Raw genomic sequence first — 16,851 nt, forward strand, 5'->3', positions numbered from 1 at the left:
ATCAACACAAAAAGTGCAAATCCTCAACTGACAACTTGAAACACGTTTTTTCTTTGGAACACAGAATCTATTAGATACTAGATGTACAGATTGGAAGATTCTCTTCCGTTCGTACGATATCACGAACAGGCAGTCTAACTCCTAGATGAGATTTCTTCATTGTGTCAGTACCAGGCATTTCTCACCTTAGATTGTATATCCGTAATATAAGTCTAGTAATTTGCATGTAATATATGTTATTTAAAGTTATATATTATATATATATATATTATATATATATATATATATATATATATATATATATATATATATATATATATATATATATATATATATATATATATATATATAAACCAATGGTTTTTACCCCATTTTTCTCCCTAATTTGGAATGTCCAATTAATGTTTTTATCCTGGTTCACCGCTGCAACCCCTCGCCTACTCTGGAAACAGAGGCTGAAACACGCATCCTCCAAAACGTGTCCCTGCCAGTCCGTCACTTTTCACACTGCGGATCCACAGCGAAGCCACCAGACCTATCCTGCCAGAGGACAACACAAATCTGAGGGGCTCCACTGCAGATCTGCTGCAGGTGCCGTATCAGCCACAGGGGTCGCTACTGCACTGTGAACCAGGGATTCCCTGCCGACCTAAGCCCTCCCTACCCGGGCGGCGCCCCCTCAGAACCCCTGGTCACGGTCGGCAATGACACTGCCTGGACTCGGACCTGCAATCTCCAGGGTATAGGGAGCACACTGCACTCCAAGTGGAGCGCCTTTACTGGATGTGCCACTCGGGAGCCCTAAACGCTAAATATTTATGCTAAATTGTAGAATATTTGTTTTTTTTTATGTTCACTTTTCAAAGACATTCTATTTTCACTATCAGTGAATGATCAAACAATATAGAAAATAAATGTAGAAAAAATAAAAACAACAACAGATACGTTCAATCACTTACTGGAAGCAAACCAAACTGGCTGCTAACAGGTTCCTAATTGCAGTGTAACAATAAGGCAAACATTTGCTGTATTTCTTTTTAAGTGATAAATATTTATATTTTTACACTATTCTTTCAGAAATTGACATTTTCACAGGGAGCTACATACTACACAGCAATATGTACGTTTCACTGAAATCGTGAAATCTGACACCCGTGAAAATAATACAGCTTGACAAAAAATAAATAAATACACTTTGGCGCTGATTAAACTGTTCTAGATGGCTGTTAATGATTTAAAAGAACAGTAACTAGCTTTTTTTATTTGTTTATTTTTTTTAGGACCAAATGGCTTTTGGAACTCTGTTTTAAGCAGTTAGAAATCTGCTTACAAGGTGCTTAACTGAGAATCTGTTTTTTTTTTTAATAACCACTAGAAAAAAAAGAGGTTTCCAGCAGAACACATGAGGAGGTACTGTGATAATGTTGCTGTGGTGGACTCAAGGAATAGATTTTATATAGTTAAAACACTTCCTCTGAAAAGGACTCAGTCCAGCACAGATAGCAAAGGGTATGCAAATCAACACAGAGAAGACAGCTACTTTATATTAGCTTTATATATGAGAATGTAATAAGGTGGAAAGTAGAATATGTCCTGAAGAGAAAAAAGGGTTCAAAAAGGGAAAAAAATCATTTTCTTATTTGCTACAATTTGTTTAAAGGAGAGCAATCCTCCAAGATTTAAAGATCTGTTTGTCCTGTGTTAAGCACTGAGATGTAACTTGCATCTGTTATGGAGTGTGTGCATAAAGACGCACACTGTCTGCTCACTGCTCGCCAGACTCCCCAATCTCTCAATCAGGATCACTGAGGCCAGTGATTTAGTGAGAGATCAGGTTGTTACAGTCTCCTGAAGCACTTGGCGCCACAGCGCTGCTATCTCAGTGGGGAATCTGCCTGTGTTATCACCCTGAGACACCACACACAGCTCCCACCTTCCTCTACAGCCAGACAAGGGAGGGGGCTGAGATCACAAGAGTGGATCTCTGAGTGTACTGCAATGTGCTCTTCATACGCCTGCTAACCACAGACTGAGCTGAGATTAAGAGATGCATTTTTTACTGCAGAAAAACCCAGGATATGTATATTCCTGGTGACAGATCTGAACATAAAGCACCTCAGAAATTGCTTTGCTTGAATGTGCTGAAATACACACTCACAGTGAGATCAGTGAACTATTCCAACAACTTAAAACTGACAATACTAAGGGGCTTCTTATAGGGTGCGGCTTCAGAAATGTTTTAATGTTAAGAAATAAAAAGCTGAGCTAAACAATAACCCTAAATTAATTGTACCTGTTAAACCTGGGATGGAACAGTCCAAAAGAACGAAACCTTGGTACTTTACTGTCACTCTTCTAAGACCTGTTATGAGGCTAACAAAAAGAAAGATGCTCTTTTAGTAAAACAAAACAACTTTAATTCCAAATGGTTCACACTACCAGATGTCCATTAGCGAGTGCTAGTCTATGGCAGCCAGTGATCTCTCCCAGGCTCAGACGGCCTCTGGCCTCCCAGTCTGAGGGTACACTGGGGGATTGCGATCCAGAGCGCCCTTGTACACCTCATTGAGGAATGAGCACAGAGCAATAAGCCAATGCAATGAGGGGTTCCTGGATCCTCAGTGCTCAATGTTGACCAGGAGAACGGTGACGTTGTCAGCACAGCCTCGCCTCACAGCCTCGTTCGCTAAGCGGCTACACGCAGTCTCAAACCGAGCATCCTGCAGGGTCTTCCCTTCTTTCTGCTCCAACGTCTCCTCCTGCAAACACACATTTACACATATGTGTGGAGCTGGACTAGTGCCATTGCAAACAGGCCATTAGACTACAATACTGTGCCGGCTAAGCGACTTTAATAAACAAAATAGTTCCATACGTTTTCACCACCCTGCACATCTATTCGTTATAAAAGTCTCAGAAGTGCAGTTTTGAAAAAAAAAAAAAAAAAAAAAAAAAAAAAGCTCTGTTTGCAAGCCCTGCTTTTAGACTGTCTTGCACTATTTGGGTCATTTTACCTGGAGGGTGAAGTTGGACCCACCCCTTCACTGGCTTCTTTCCTGTCAATAACAAATCAGCTATTTCCCCTATTAACTGACAAGCTTTCAGCCAGTAACATGCTATGACCCAGAAAACGCTCCCCGGGTGAAATGACCCAGGAAGTAAAGCAGTAACAGACTTCCTTGAAGGTAAGCCAAGCACACCGAGAACTTACTGTAGCACCGGTTGTCTGCTTTAAAATGAGAATGAACATTTGGTTAAAATGTGTTTCTTTAAAAACTGCACATGAGACTGAAGTAACTAATGGAAATGCTAAATGGGTATGATTAATGGAATGATCTGTCTGAATCAACATGGGAATCTTAAAGAATGTGGCTCTGAAATGGCATTGTTTAACTAAAGAAAGGCAAAGACTACAGCTCTGCAAACACTAACACTCGTGACAGGCCAATATATATATAAAAAATATTTAGCATGCAGGTTTATATATCCCCTGCAAACATGAATTCACTACCGCAAATAGTTTCTGACACTGGGGCAGTGGCACCAGCTTACAATCTACCTATTTTTATACAGTATATATATATATATATGACATACACATCATACTATACCTGCTATATTATACAGTATATATATAGTTTCTGTGGTGTGTGTGTAGTTGTATATTATATATTATATATATATATATATATATATATATATATATATATATATATATATATATATATATATATAACTAAACAAACAAAACAAAAAAAAACTGAACATTGGTCTTTTTTTTTTTTTTTACCCAAATTTGGAATACAGTAGTATACAGAGTGTGAAGCCAGTATCTTGAATAGTTAGGTCTTTCATGTCGAAATGGTTTATGAGATATAATTACAGTACAATTACAGTAATGATGCATCAGTGGAATTGCAAAATCATACACTCTCCTCCCCAGGATGCCTAAGGAGTAGCATCAAATATAATTTTGAACCTTTTTATACATTTCAATTACTATTTGATGGTGTTTGCATGCATTCTGTTGCTACGATATTGAGTTCTTCTCATTTTCATCTGTGCCATTTCACCTGTGCCAGCCCAACCTGCTGTTGTGTGTAAATGTGGAGTATGAGGGGTCTGCAGAGTTGAATGATCACAGCATCACATGGTTTGAATGGAATGGGTTAGGTTGTTCAGTCCCAGTTCTTAGTGTCCTCTAGTGAAGCTCAATATCAGAGCAATGGAACACAGAACAACTCAGAATAACTGAAACCAACTCAGCACAGTGAAAACAAGCTTTTAAAATGAAAAAAACAACCCAGCCTACCTCCAGAATGGGCACCACGAAACTCACAGCTTCCTCCGGAGAAAACACCTTGAAGAGCCCATCACAGGCCAGGAGGAGGAACCTGCCGTGAGCACAGAGGAAATCAGGGTGTGAACCTCACTCACTCGCACACACCCAGGGGAAACAATTCAATCGGGGCTTTTACAGCAGGTCAGTAACAGAAATGTAAAATTAGAGCTATCAGTATGATGAAAAAGTTGATCACTGATAAATATCAACATAAAAGTACAGAATTTGAAGCTCCATGACAAGCAGTTCTCCACATGTATGTAAGAACGGACGGACAGAGAGAGACACTCATATAACTCCAGACTCTGATACTCAGCTACTTCTGCTAAATGATGTTAATACCAAGTTTCATGACTACTGGATACAAGGTTCTCCCAGTATATGCAAAAATCTAAGTGTGACACACAGCTGGACAGATTCAGACAGACACCCCTAACAATCCAGAATCGGACAGTCTCAATAACTCATTCTAAATGACGTTAATACCAAGTTTCATGATAGTTGGATAAGCCGTTTTCCAGATACAAGGATAAAGTGTGATGTATGACCACCACCACTATATCCCCTTCACAGGGGATAATAAATCTACCAAGTCTTGTTCTACAGTCACCAGCCAGAGTCCTACTGGTGCTGCCTGCGAAGATGCTCCATTCCAATGCTTTCCTGCTAGACAGTTTTATCACTTTCACTGTGTGACAATCTCTCATTAATCACTCTAACACCAGGATCTACCAGCATATTCACCTACAATGCATGCCTCTTTAGATCTGATGGAGATACAGCTACTTGTGTAAACAATGAAGCTTCCCCAGGAAACCCAAACGGGAATACAAAGGCCAGTGATTTACATTGCGAAAGCTAAACTGTGAAATGTAAATAATTTCCCACAATCCTGTTAAGGCCAGCGTTCAGACAAGGAAACCAGTCACTCTTCCGGGGAGCGCCCGCAAGACAGCAAAGATAAGATCCCGTGGGTACCATGCTGTAAACAAGTTGACAGGCAATTTGAAGCCGCTTGGACGCCTTCCTTCTGGAAGTTTACTGGCAGAGAGACTATTTGCAGACCATCTGAAAACAGTTGTCTTTCCAACCATTCCCACTGCCACGGCAATTAATTCAGCCTAGCCCGATTTCCATGTCTACAGTGGTGTATGAATGATCAATCTTCTTACAGGCGCTCGCAGCAGTTGGGAGTGGAACTACCCACATTTCTAGTTGCACGTCGCAAAGAGATTTGTCCTGTTTCCGGTGGTAGACAATGATGTGCATAGCACTAAATATAATCAATGGTGGTTTACACAAATAACATGAACCCAGGGCCCCAGGATTGAAACGTGTAAATAGCATTATTTTTTTTTATTGATTATTGGCACAAGTAGAAGTTTTTACATAATGGATATAAATGAATTGTGAAGATTATTTCGGCTGTTCCTCCCTCCATGAAGTATGGCTGCCGCTCTCTCACTACCTGCAGCAGCAGGAGGTTAATGTCATGATGACATTAGTTCAAGCGGGCAGGCAGGAATCGCACAGCACATTGCAGAGCTTCTTTTACCATCGCTGAGGACAGGAGCGTTTAATCAGCAGGGATGAAAAAAGGGAGACTCAACAAAGACTTCTGCCCTGCCTGTGTCAATGAAATCACCCAATACTTTACCGGACCCATACCATTACCTTGGCTTTTACTGTAGTAAGTTTTTTTTCTCCAAAATTATGTTTTTTCAGGGATGATACTAAAAACACTTCACATGGATGTGTAGATGCAGATGTGAGATAACAAGGAATCCGATGATGTGCTAAATAGACCAACTATGGTGCATTCTGATCAGAAAATGTCAAGGGTTGTTGTAGTTACCATTAAAACTATTAGCCTAATGCACTAATACTATGAAAGGGTGAACAAGGCAGTAGAGTTAGCAGAGACAGAAGCTCATAGGGGAAGCTGTACCTGTCGTTAGGAGAGGTGGTAGAGTTAGCAGTGATAGAAGCTCACAGGGGAAGCTGTACCTGTCGTTAGGAGTGAGCTGGCAGCGGCGCAGGTGGGGGGTGGAGATCACACCACAGCGCTTGTACTGTCCGTCTCCGAGTGAGCGAGAAACCTCCAGCACACCCAGCACCCGACCGTCCCTTGAGGAGACAGACAGAGAAAGAAATTCAGGAAAGCATGGGCTAGTAATTGTAGCCAACAAACAAAAACTCCATACATCTCAGCATTTTTAGACATTCATTAAATACATAGTTCTCAGTTGTACAGTTCTGAAAGAAGCAAACATAATTTTCATGTTTAAATATGATTTAAGGGTGCTCTATGCCTTACTCTTGGATTATTTGTTTGCACTTAAAGTTAAACTTAAAGTGTCTTCTGAGTCATAGCATCTTGCTTGCTGAAAGACAGTCAATAAGGAAAGCTTCTAATTGGTTGTTGATGGGATAGAAGCCAGTGAAGAAGTGGACAATTTCACTGTCCAAGTGAAATGGCCCAGTAAGTGGAAGACAGAGCTTTCTTTGACCAAGTGTAGTACCTGTTTGCTATAACATGCACTTCTTTAAAAACTGCACATTTGAGACATATTTAATGAATGGTTGTGCATGGCCGAAAAATTGTATGGAACTATTTTGTTAGTTACAATAACTATGCTACAGTATAACTATATTCTCCTTGTCTGAATTGGGGGAATGTGTGGACACCTCTGACAACAGCACAGTGAGCTCAGAGCACTGGTAAACTGTGACACACAGAAGGGTGATGCCCCATACACCGCTCACTCTCTGTAGCACCAGATGTTCGTTGGAAAATAGAGAGTAAATCTCATGTGTACCATGGTAATCGTAGCATACGTTTATGGTAATGATGTATTTTGCAAAACGTTACCTAATGGATGTCGACGATACGTTAATTTATATTAATATAAGTCCTGTGACACATTAATAAATAATTAATTATTTGCTTATATACACACACATTGTGTATAATATATATATATATATATATATATATATATATATATATATATATATATATATATATAATATCAAATTCATCAAATCAATTTCTTTTTTTTTTTTTAAGGAAACAAATTGTGCAACTATAAGCGTGGTAAGGGTGTAGAATGGGTCACCTAGTCATGTTGTTGAGGCAGAATCACTGGAATCCTTTTTAATTCTTGACAAAGTTCTGAGATCAATCAGCTACTAGGAACAGGGTGAGCTTAGATGAGTGAATGGCCTCCTCTCATTCGTACATTTTCTGATGTTCTACCCATGAAAGAGCACAGTACATCAGTATTACAAGGCATCAATAAGGTACTCTTTGCTTGGACAGCAAAATAATATGATGTTTAGAGCCAAATAAATATCACAGGTATTAAATAATAATATACCTTTTCTGACTCTGAAGCAAGCCATGGGTATATGGTTAACACCATTTTACTGGTCACTGTTTAGTAACCTAATTTATTATTAACTAGATTAATTAACTGTTAAAAACGATCTTATTAACATTATTGTTTTAATCCAATGTTAATTATTAATAATTTTCTGTCACCCCATGCCACTAACATAACCAAATCTTTAAACATGAGAACATAAACAGAGGACACAACATGTCTGGTAAGGGGGTTGAGAGACAAAGGGGCTAAGTGGAATAAGAGAAGAAAAAGAAGATATAATGAAGAGAAAGGAGGAGGGAGGAAAAACAATAGGAGTAAAGATCAAAGATCAGAGAAAAACAAGTCTGCTTTGTGATTTGTGTTCTCCCTGCCCGTGGATAGACACAGACAGCATGTTTCAGTCTCAGCCTGTCAGTCCTTTACCTTCCATAGGCACTAAACCCAGCCCTGCTGTTCCTGCCCTGCGGACAGACAGAGGGCCTCAGACTCCAATGCTGTCAGACTCTTAAGTTTCACAAGTGATACTTTCATCACCCCCACACAAAAGAATGTACTTATCAAAACAAAAACACACGTCTAATTGTTTGTGTGCACTGACAGGAATCCTACATTTCAAGCAGCAGCCACTTAAGATCTAATTTAGCTTAATTACGCTGATGCGCTCTGCAAGTGAAAGCTGAAACGCTGAGAGGCTATGAAAACAAGGAGCTGGGTGACAGCGGGAAGGCTGGGCGCTGCGGTCGTCTCCCTCCTAATTGTTTGGAATCAGCTCGCTGTCTCCTCTCTAATTATTTCCGCAGCTCAGCAGAATGAAGTCTCTGTTAGCGTTCTCGTTGTTTGACATTCGGCATGTCAGTCTGAAGCCCTAATGGAGTGCAGACATATCTGCGGTCAGCCGGGGCCACCCCTGCAGAAACACTATGTCTGAAGTGACCGCAAACAGGGTAGGGTAGGAGTGACTGGACCAGTCCATGGGGGTTGTGAGCAAAGCAACACCATGTGGGGGAGGAGGACACCCTGCCTTGTAGGGGTGCTGGCACTGCATCATGTGGATAGCAGGGTCATACAAAAATAGCTGACAAAAGAGCCTGCATTTGGGGTTCCACTCTAGGTAATGCTAACTCAAGGATAAATAGCGGTACATTAAGAATGAGCATGCCCGTCCTGGGCTTTTCCATAATATTTTTTTTCTTCTGCAGGAGGGACAGTTGCTTGCCACTGTGGCAACCCATGTTACATTTGCCCTGTGTTGAACCTAATCCGAGCCAAGAAAAACAAAGACAAGACATCGAGAACTGTTTTGTACCTAACTACATTCATCTCTATTATGTGAGAAAGACAGACCCCAGTACTATAGTCTCTTCCTTTCACAGGCACTAGATTCCCCCCCCCCCCCCCCGGGTTCACCAAGAGAAAGACCTTGATGTGGTACTAGACTCATTGCTGTCAGCAACCATACAGTGTGGAAGCAATCAAAAAAGGAAACTGAATGCCCTAGTATACAGCCAAAAGTGTAGAGTACAAATCCAAGCAGGTTATGATGAGGTTGTACAATGTACTATTGAGACCACACTTGGAGTACTGTGTCCAGTTCTGGTGACCACACCACCAAAAGGACATCGTGGCCCTCGATAGAGATCAACAAAGAGCCACCAGACTAATCCCAGATCTTAAAAAACCTTAAATATATTTAGCTTAGAACAAATTAGAGAGACTTCAATTGTCTTTCAAATCTTAAAAGGAGTTGATAAAGCTAACCCAAACAAATACCAGGACCAGAGGGTACAGTTGGTAATTAAGTGGAGATATGACAGAGGGAAGGAGACACTTCTTCATACAGAGAGTCGCAAGGGTACAGAATGAGATACCTAGTCATGTTGGCTAGGTCGAGTCACTTGTATCCTTTAAGACCCAACGTGACAAAGTTTTGCGATCAATCAGCTGCTAAAGACCAGACAAGCATCGATAGGCCAAACGGCCTATTCTCTTCATACATTTTATGATGTTCAAGTTGAACAGACAGTAAAAAAAAAAGCAGTCTGGAATAATGATGCATTAGCTCTTTGCTCTGCCAGATAGGGAGATTGAAATCTGACTTAAAGTTACAACATGTTTCTGTTTGAGAGAGAGTGTGTGTGTGTGTGTGTGTGTGTGGACGGGAAAGCGACAGGCGCTCTGTTCATTTAGGTAGACCCGCTATCTGTCTTCCTGCTCCCGCCACCCTGTCTGTTGCAGAGAAGAATACAAAAACGCTCTGATCATCAAAGACATGCGCTGATCCAAACCCATTCGTTCCAATCATAGATAACTCCGTTCAGCCCTGGGATTTGCTTGTTGTGGTCAGATTCAGATCTTAATACAAGAAAATCAGAATTAAAAAAAAAAAAGCATTTAGCGTTTTTATATTAAAAACCCCACACGAATGGGAAGAGATTTGAATGATTATTCAGCAGAAACAAGGATAAATATTGCATGCCAGTGAGACCCAGAAAATCATCACAGCACACACTGTTCAGTTTAGAGATGGAACTTTGATAATAGGAAGGCCAGTATACAAGGTAAAACTTATATTCCACAGGGAGCACAGCATTGGCTTTGGTGCTCCTGAGGGTTTGGGATAAAAAATCAGCAGAGACTGAGTGACCTCACTGTGCTACAGCAGTGCCTAAAGGCTTCACACATTTTCACCGCCATGCACATCCATTCATTATATAGATCTCAGATCTGCAGTTTTGAACGAAACAAAGGTGAAAGGAGAAAGGATAAATTGTCCCTACCCCTTCACTCGTTGGTTTTCTGTCAATAACTACTGACTGATATGCTTTCAGCCAGTAATATGATTTGTCCCAATAAGGTGAAATCAGTAACAGACTTCCAGGCCGGCATTTCTTGCAAACAAGGATTTCTTTAAGCTATAGAGGTACCAGATATCATGTGTTAAAATGAAAATACATGTTTGCTAAAGTATGTGTTTCTTTAAAAAACTGCCTATTTGAGTTTTTTAAAGAAACTGTGCAAAACAGATGATCGAATTACTTTGTTAGCTACAATTATTTGAATGTTTCAGCTCTAGTAGTGTGGAGTCCAATTCCCATTGCCGCTGCGATATAATAATGGGGTCTAGGCTTTCAACCCACTCCAGATTGATGTGCAAGAAATGTAAATACGCCAAGGAGACAGCAGTATACCTCTGCTGTGATTTCTGGTGGACAGCTCAGAATGGAGTGTTTATTATTAAGGTGCAGCGTGGCAGTGCTGGAGAGCTGAATGGAGCGTTTTCTTGTTTATTATTAAGGTGCAGGGTGGCAGTGCTGGAGAGCTGAATGGAGTGTTTTCTTGTTTATTATTAAGGTGCAGGGTGGCAGTGCTGGAGAGCTGAATGGAGTGTTTTCTTGTTTATTACTAAGGTGCAGGGTGGCAGTGCTGGAGAGCTGAATGGAGTGTTTTCTTGTTTATTAAGGTGCAGAGTGGCAGTGCTGGAGAGCTGAATGGAGTGTTTTCTTGTTTATTATTAAGGTGCAGGATGGCAGTGCTGGAGAGCTGAATGGAGTGTTTTCTTGTTTATTATTAAGGTGCAGGATGGCAGTGCTGGAGAGCTGAATGGAGTGTTTTCTTGTTTATTATTAAGGTGCAGGGTGGCAGTGCTGGAGGCTGAATGGAGTGTTTTCTTGTTTATTGGAGCAGCGAGTGTAGACATCCCTGAAAAAGTTCCAACAGCAGAAACTCTCCTCATTAAATAAACAGCTCTAAGTTAAATAAAACAAAGATACATTTTTATGTATACATTGCCTTTAAGCTGATAGCCTAAAGCACTCTAGACGCTCCAGCTATCCACTGACACAGACAAACAAGGATGAAGCATTTACTAAAATCGACTGATCCCAACGTGTTTCCACATATTCCAATCCCTCCTACATAGGCGAGTGGAGAGTGACGTCTTTATTGCATGTTTACAATCTCTTCAGGAGGTACACCAAGCTGGGGTTACTAAAACAGACGCAATTTCAAGTTTGTAACGAAAATAATAATTAAAAAAAAAAAAGCAGCTTCCATTATTTGTTCAGTTTCCTATAGCATTTTCCAAAATACAAGAGCACAGGATGTAACAAAACAGTACATAATTACGTAAGCAATCTTGTAAGTGAAAATATTCACATTGTGGTCTGCTGATGACTATTATATTCTTTTTACAAGGCATATGCACATTCCAAACTTTGCACTGGGAAACAAGTATTTTTTCATGTGGATGAAAACTTTTACTTTTCATATAGATTTCCTCAATCTTACTGCAAGCAGTACAGCTTAGCTTAGGAGTGGGTCTTCAATTTATTTATATATTATATATATATATATGCTTTAACATAAGAATAGTTAGAACCAAGAGGAGGCCAATCAAGCTCATCTGGTTCCTCGCAGCTGACTGGTCCCAGACATCATCAACAGCTCAAGGATCCCAGTGACTATCTAAAACATGGCTAGGTAGCCCATTCCATCCACTGACCACTGTATAAAAAGTCTCCCCTGTCCTCTTCCCTAATTTTGTTTGCAACTGTGCTGAGCTCGTCACCCTTAACTCTTCTCAGGTTTGGCTTGAATGGTACAGTTCCCTCACCTTGTCTTTATAACTCCGTCCTCTTAAGTCAGTACGGTTCATCTTTGCAGGAAAGCCACAATGTCCTTTCTGTAATGCGTAGACCAGAATTGGAAGCAGTGCTCCAATGCATTATACAACCTCCTCATAACTTCACCTGACCAAATAACCAAGCATTTTGTTTGCCTTTTTAATTGCCTCTCCACCCTGTCTGGTTGCTGACAGAGAGTGATGAGTCGATTACAATTGCAAGATATTTTTCTTAAGCCCCTTTCACACTGGCATTCCTACCCTGGCTATGTTTGTTGATTGAGACACAGCATGAGCCAGATTGCAGTAGGGATGAAGAAACATTTGTTCTAATCAACATTTGGGCCGACTGTTCTATCCAGAGAAGTTTGGATGGAAGCGTCCGTAACAAGCTGCTTCCGGGGCATTGATAGGCACCCAGGTCAACCCTGCTTTATTAAAAGCAATGTGAAATCACGTAGCCAACTTGCATGTCTCCGGGTCCTGACCCGGGTAGGTTCCGACCCTGGTAGAGCATGCCAGTGTGAAAGGCTTTAGGGTGCTGGTTCTGGTTCATTCCCACCAATATGAACCCTCTGTTTACAACATATTAACATTCAATTCCCCAATTATGAATGCAGTCAAAATAAATCCTGTTTAGTTTTATGTCAAACTAACTCTTTAAAAATGGAGCTCGCAGTGTGTGGCCTCACCGAGCACGGTACCAGAAGGGTTAAAACTGATCAGGAAGATAACTACCTTTGCACCACCCACCCCTCTAGAAATCTTGGCAGTACTGCAATGTGCGGGTGTCAGTGCCCCAGGAGACATCTACTACTGTTCTCAAGCATCCTCCATTAGAAAACTTGGAAAAAGTCCATAAAAAAAAAAATACATTCTATCACTGACAGCTATTATTTTCCAGCGTGCTTGCTGTTAATTGCTCTCCCTGGCAACCCTTCAGCTGAACATAGACTGTGCTTTTTTTTCCCCAAAATAAAAAGTAGGTTTATATCCAAGACCTTGAAGGGTTTTGGCAGATTCACTTTGGAACTAAGTGTGCTCTCTAACACTCCCTCTTTACCTGCTTTCTACTCCTGTCACACTGGCATGTGGATGGATTAATGGCATTCCTTATGGTGATGTTCTGGTGGTGCTGGTGTTCTGTTTTAAAGGGCTGGGTAAAGAAGCCTTAGAAGTGTTACAGAACCCCCTGCAGTGCTTACAGGAAACCCATGACTTCACCTTCGCTATATCCTGTGCTGTCTGCATTGCAGCAATATATTTTTCAATATAATCCCTATTGTTCTGATATTTGTATTCCCACATCATTGTTAATTCAACTGCTTTTTTCAACTTGTATTAGAGAAAGTTCGCCAGGAGAGATTTATTCTTCTAAACATCGCAGTGGATCTAGATCATACTCCCTTCTGCTACAATGCTTGATTGAAATCCCTGGCGTATTTTAAGAACTGAAAACCAGCAGTGTTGCAGGAGAGATCGTGATCTAGATACACTTAGAGAGAGATTTTGTTTTTTTCTGGTGAATGCTCCAGAAAAAATCTTGAGAAATGAATTCCCCAATTGATTAAAAAATTACAAGTTTGCAATGTGTTTAAAAAATACATAACAATGCAATACAGACAACATGGGACACAGCAAAGGTAACGTAATGCGTTTCTTGTAACACTGCAGGGTGTAACACTACCAAGAGATATCTGTATAGCTTGCCTTCATCCTCCTGCAGCACAGTTTTTCTGAGCTGAAGATGCAGTGGTTCATAATTGTGCTCTTTGGTGTTCGTTGAATTTGCAACAGGAGAGATTTGACTAGAGACACTGAGGCTGTTCAATTTATAGCTCTGTATGCAGAAACACATTTCTTAATCATTATTGCACTTGTGCCCCGTTAAAATAAAACCTATTATTATTAGACTAAATGTATTTAAAATGTATTATATCAGGCTTCATTGTCTTAATGCTGCTATCTCTCTCTCTCTCTCTCTCTCTGAAGCCCCACCCCAACACTAAGTGTGTTTTCAACAGTTTTCCTGGCAAGGCGACACCCAACAGAGATGATGTGATCTTAGCAGGAAACTACTGCAGGATAAAAAAATGTTAGAACTATGCACAGCCTTCATCACCTTCCCTAACCACAGGATTGTCATCACATTAGGGAGTTCTTATGTTCTTATGAGTGAACTCTTGTCCTGCTTTACCTACAGCAGCCATAACTCAGGATTACTGTTTAAAAATGCAGCTATTGAAATGTTTCAAGAGCAGTATGAATATGAACTTGAAGTTATATCCACTAGAAAAGAGTCTTGTGAGCAAAAACAAAATATAGGAGAATGGCATTTCTGAGAGAATAGCCAATTCGTATGGGGCACAGATAGATATAAGGTTTGAGATATGGAGGTTACAACAAATGGCTGTAATGGTATTTGATCTACATAATCGTAGAATATGGTTGTGTACCAAATACAAGTCCAATATTTCATTGTCAGGGTGCTTTCGAAACAAGAAAAATTTAGACATTCACTGCCTTCCAAGAAAGAATCATTTGAAAGTTAGAGCATTCCAAAATTCAGAGCTAAAACAGAAAACAACTCCAAACCAGGTTCAAAAATTCAAATCAGATCATCTAATTGTTTAGACTATCTTGGTTTGAAAGTTGGTCTTTTTGTCACTTGGGGAGCTACCTGCTGCAGGATAGATACTTCTAACATGGCTGTTTCTGTATGTGGAAAGGGTTTCTTGGTCAGTTCCATTTCTTTGGAATTTGAACCCAAGCCTCCAGGAGGGACTAATTCCTGGAAAGCTCGGTCAGGCTGGACTTTTTGTGTTTTGTTTTACTTCATTCAGTCTTGCCGTTTTGGGATTAATTTGAATGTTTGCAACTCCATGACCTTTTAGTGGCTTAAATGTATTAAGTTTATTTCCTAGTTCATCTCAATCTACAAGTATGCAGAGTTTAATGAAGATTCATCTTCATATACTCTACATTTTGTTTCATCAACAAGCTTATTTTTCTAAATCAACATATATTATGCATAAGGTGTTATACTAGATCTGAACTGAACAACTATATTGGCAGGTTTATGGTTATGGATAATTCAAGGGTAATGATGTCCTCTCTATTAAATTTAAGGCTGGAGCGATCCATTAATACATTCAATTTTAATTAAAGTTGGATCCTAAGGTTATTTGCAGGAAGGATAAGTTAAACTATTGTTCATCTAGTTTTACAGCACTTAATAATGTTAATTCCTCTCTGAAATTGTTCTTTGGCTCACAGGCTCTAGTTATACAGCTCAAGATCAACAGAATAATAACTGATCCCACCGAAATGGCAAAGCCTTGCTGCTGGCAGTTTCCTAAAGGTAAGAACTTCCCATCAAGCCACCTTGCTGCCTCACAATCACATTCCTGAAATAATTTCTCTATAGGTTACCAAAGCAAGTGCAGTGTGCTAATTGCTCTTTTAAGACTGAAATCACAGTCTGACTAAAACTTTTATAAACATAACAAGTCTATAACATGTTTTACTGATGTTTAGCATATTAAAAAAAGAAGATACTTTATTTGCTGCACTACAGGGAGACACTGCAGAAAGGAACAGCTGGGGACCTTGCAAGTGTCTCAACAAAATAAGGACGCAGTTTAGGGGAATAGGTGGATTCAAACCCTTGCAGAGCTGATTTGCTTCACCGGTGGGCCTTCACACAGCTTTCAAAAAAGTCTCCTCCTCTTCCTAAGAAACGGGGACCACCTAGGGAACCCCCATCTCCAGGCAGTGCAGTAGCGCCCACCCACCACAGCAGAGCACTCGGGGAGCACCCCTGAGCAGAACTGCACAGTCACACGAATCATTACCCAGGAAACTCCTAACTACACTGGTAGCATTCACATGCCATTACATGCATAACAGCCGTTTTGGATGTACCTTCCTTCTGACTTGCTGTCTACTCAGTTATCTGTGTTTCCAGGATCAAAATGGAGGAAAGCGTCTTTCCCACAGAGCAACATATTAAAGTGCTTTACAATCTCAAAGTCACCCACAGACAGTCTACCCTGCTTGAAAAGGTGGCCGCACATTTTCGTGGCAAAACAAATATATGAGCAGAAAAAAAGCAGTTGATGCAAATGTCGTTAAATATTAGACTTGCAAATTAGGAGAGGTTTATAAATCACAGATTGTTCAAATGCTACAAAGTGCATTTACTGTCAGCACCACCTTGAAGCATTCACTTGTGATGCACTCATTGGAAAGTGAAGACATTCCAAGACAAGTTTATTGGTAATAGACTACAGCAATTGAAGTAAATCACCCTTTTTGTAGCAATGTATTTTTCTTCAAATGTGAAGGGAGAAAAAAAACTAAATAGGCTACAATGGGATATTGTTTTCATCCAATCTGGTCACCTTTATGTTAAGTGTAATTACTTACTACAGCTTTAAAGCAATCCAATTACCACTGAAGATATTTCATTACCATGAGCAAACCCTAGAAAGTCTGCC

At 40.2% G+C, this 16,851-nt stretch overlaps 1 protein-coding gene across 3 annotated transcripts in view; it reads right to left on the reverse strand.

Annotated features, from left to right (window-relative positions):
• Window positions 1-1,874: 1,874 nt before the first annotated feature.
• The window catches only part of LOC121323299 (integrin-linked kinase-associated serine/threonine phosphatase), a 32,550-nt gene continuing 17,573 nt past the window's right edge, over window positions 1,875-16,851 (reverse strand). The window contains exons 7-9 of one of the 3 annotated variants that reach the window (XM_041264280.1): window positions 6,350-6,469; window positions 4,313-4,394; window positions 1,875-2,759 (exon numbers count right to left, since the gene is read on the reverse strand). In XM_041264280.1, the coding sequence (XP_041120214.1) occupies window positions 2,619-2,759; window positions 4,313-4,394; window positions 6,350-6,469 (343 nt within the window). In that variant the 3' untranslated portion in view covers window positions 1,875-2,618. The remainder of the gene's footprint in view (window positions 2,760-4,312; window positions 4,395-6,349; window positions 6,470-16,851) is intronic. The other 2 variants (XM_041264279.1, XM_041264278.1) reach the window with 2 other exon arrangements.

The sequence above is a fragment of the Polyodon spathula genome, chromosome 11 (genome assembly GCF_017654505.1).
Source record: "Polyodon spathula isolate WHYD16114869_AA chromosome 11, ASM1765450v1, whole genome shotgun sequence".
Taxonomy (NCBI): Eukaryota; Metazoa; Chordata; class Actinopteri; order Acipenseriformes; family Polyodontidae; genus Polyodon; species Polyodon spathula.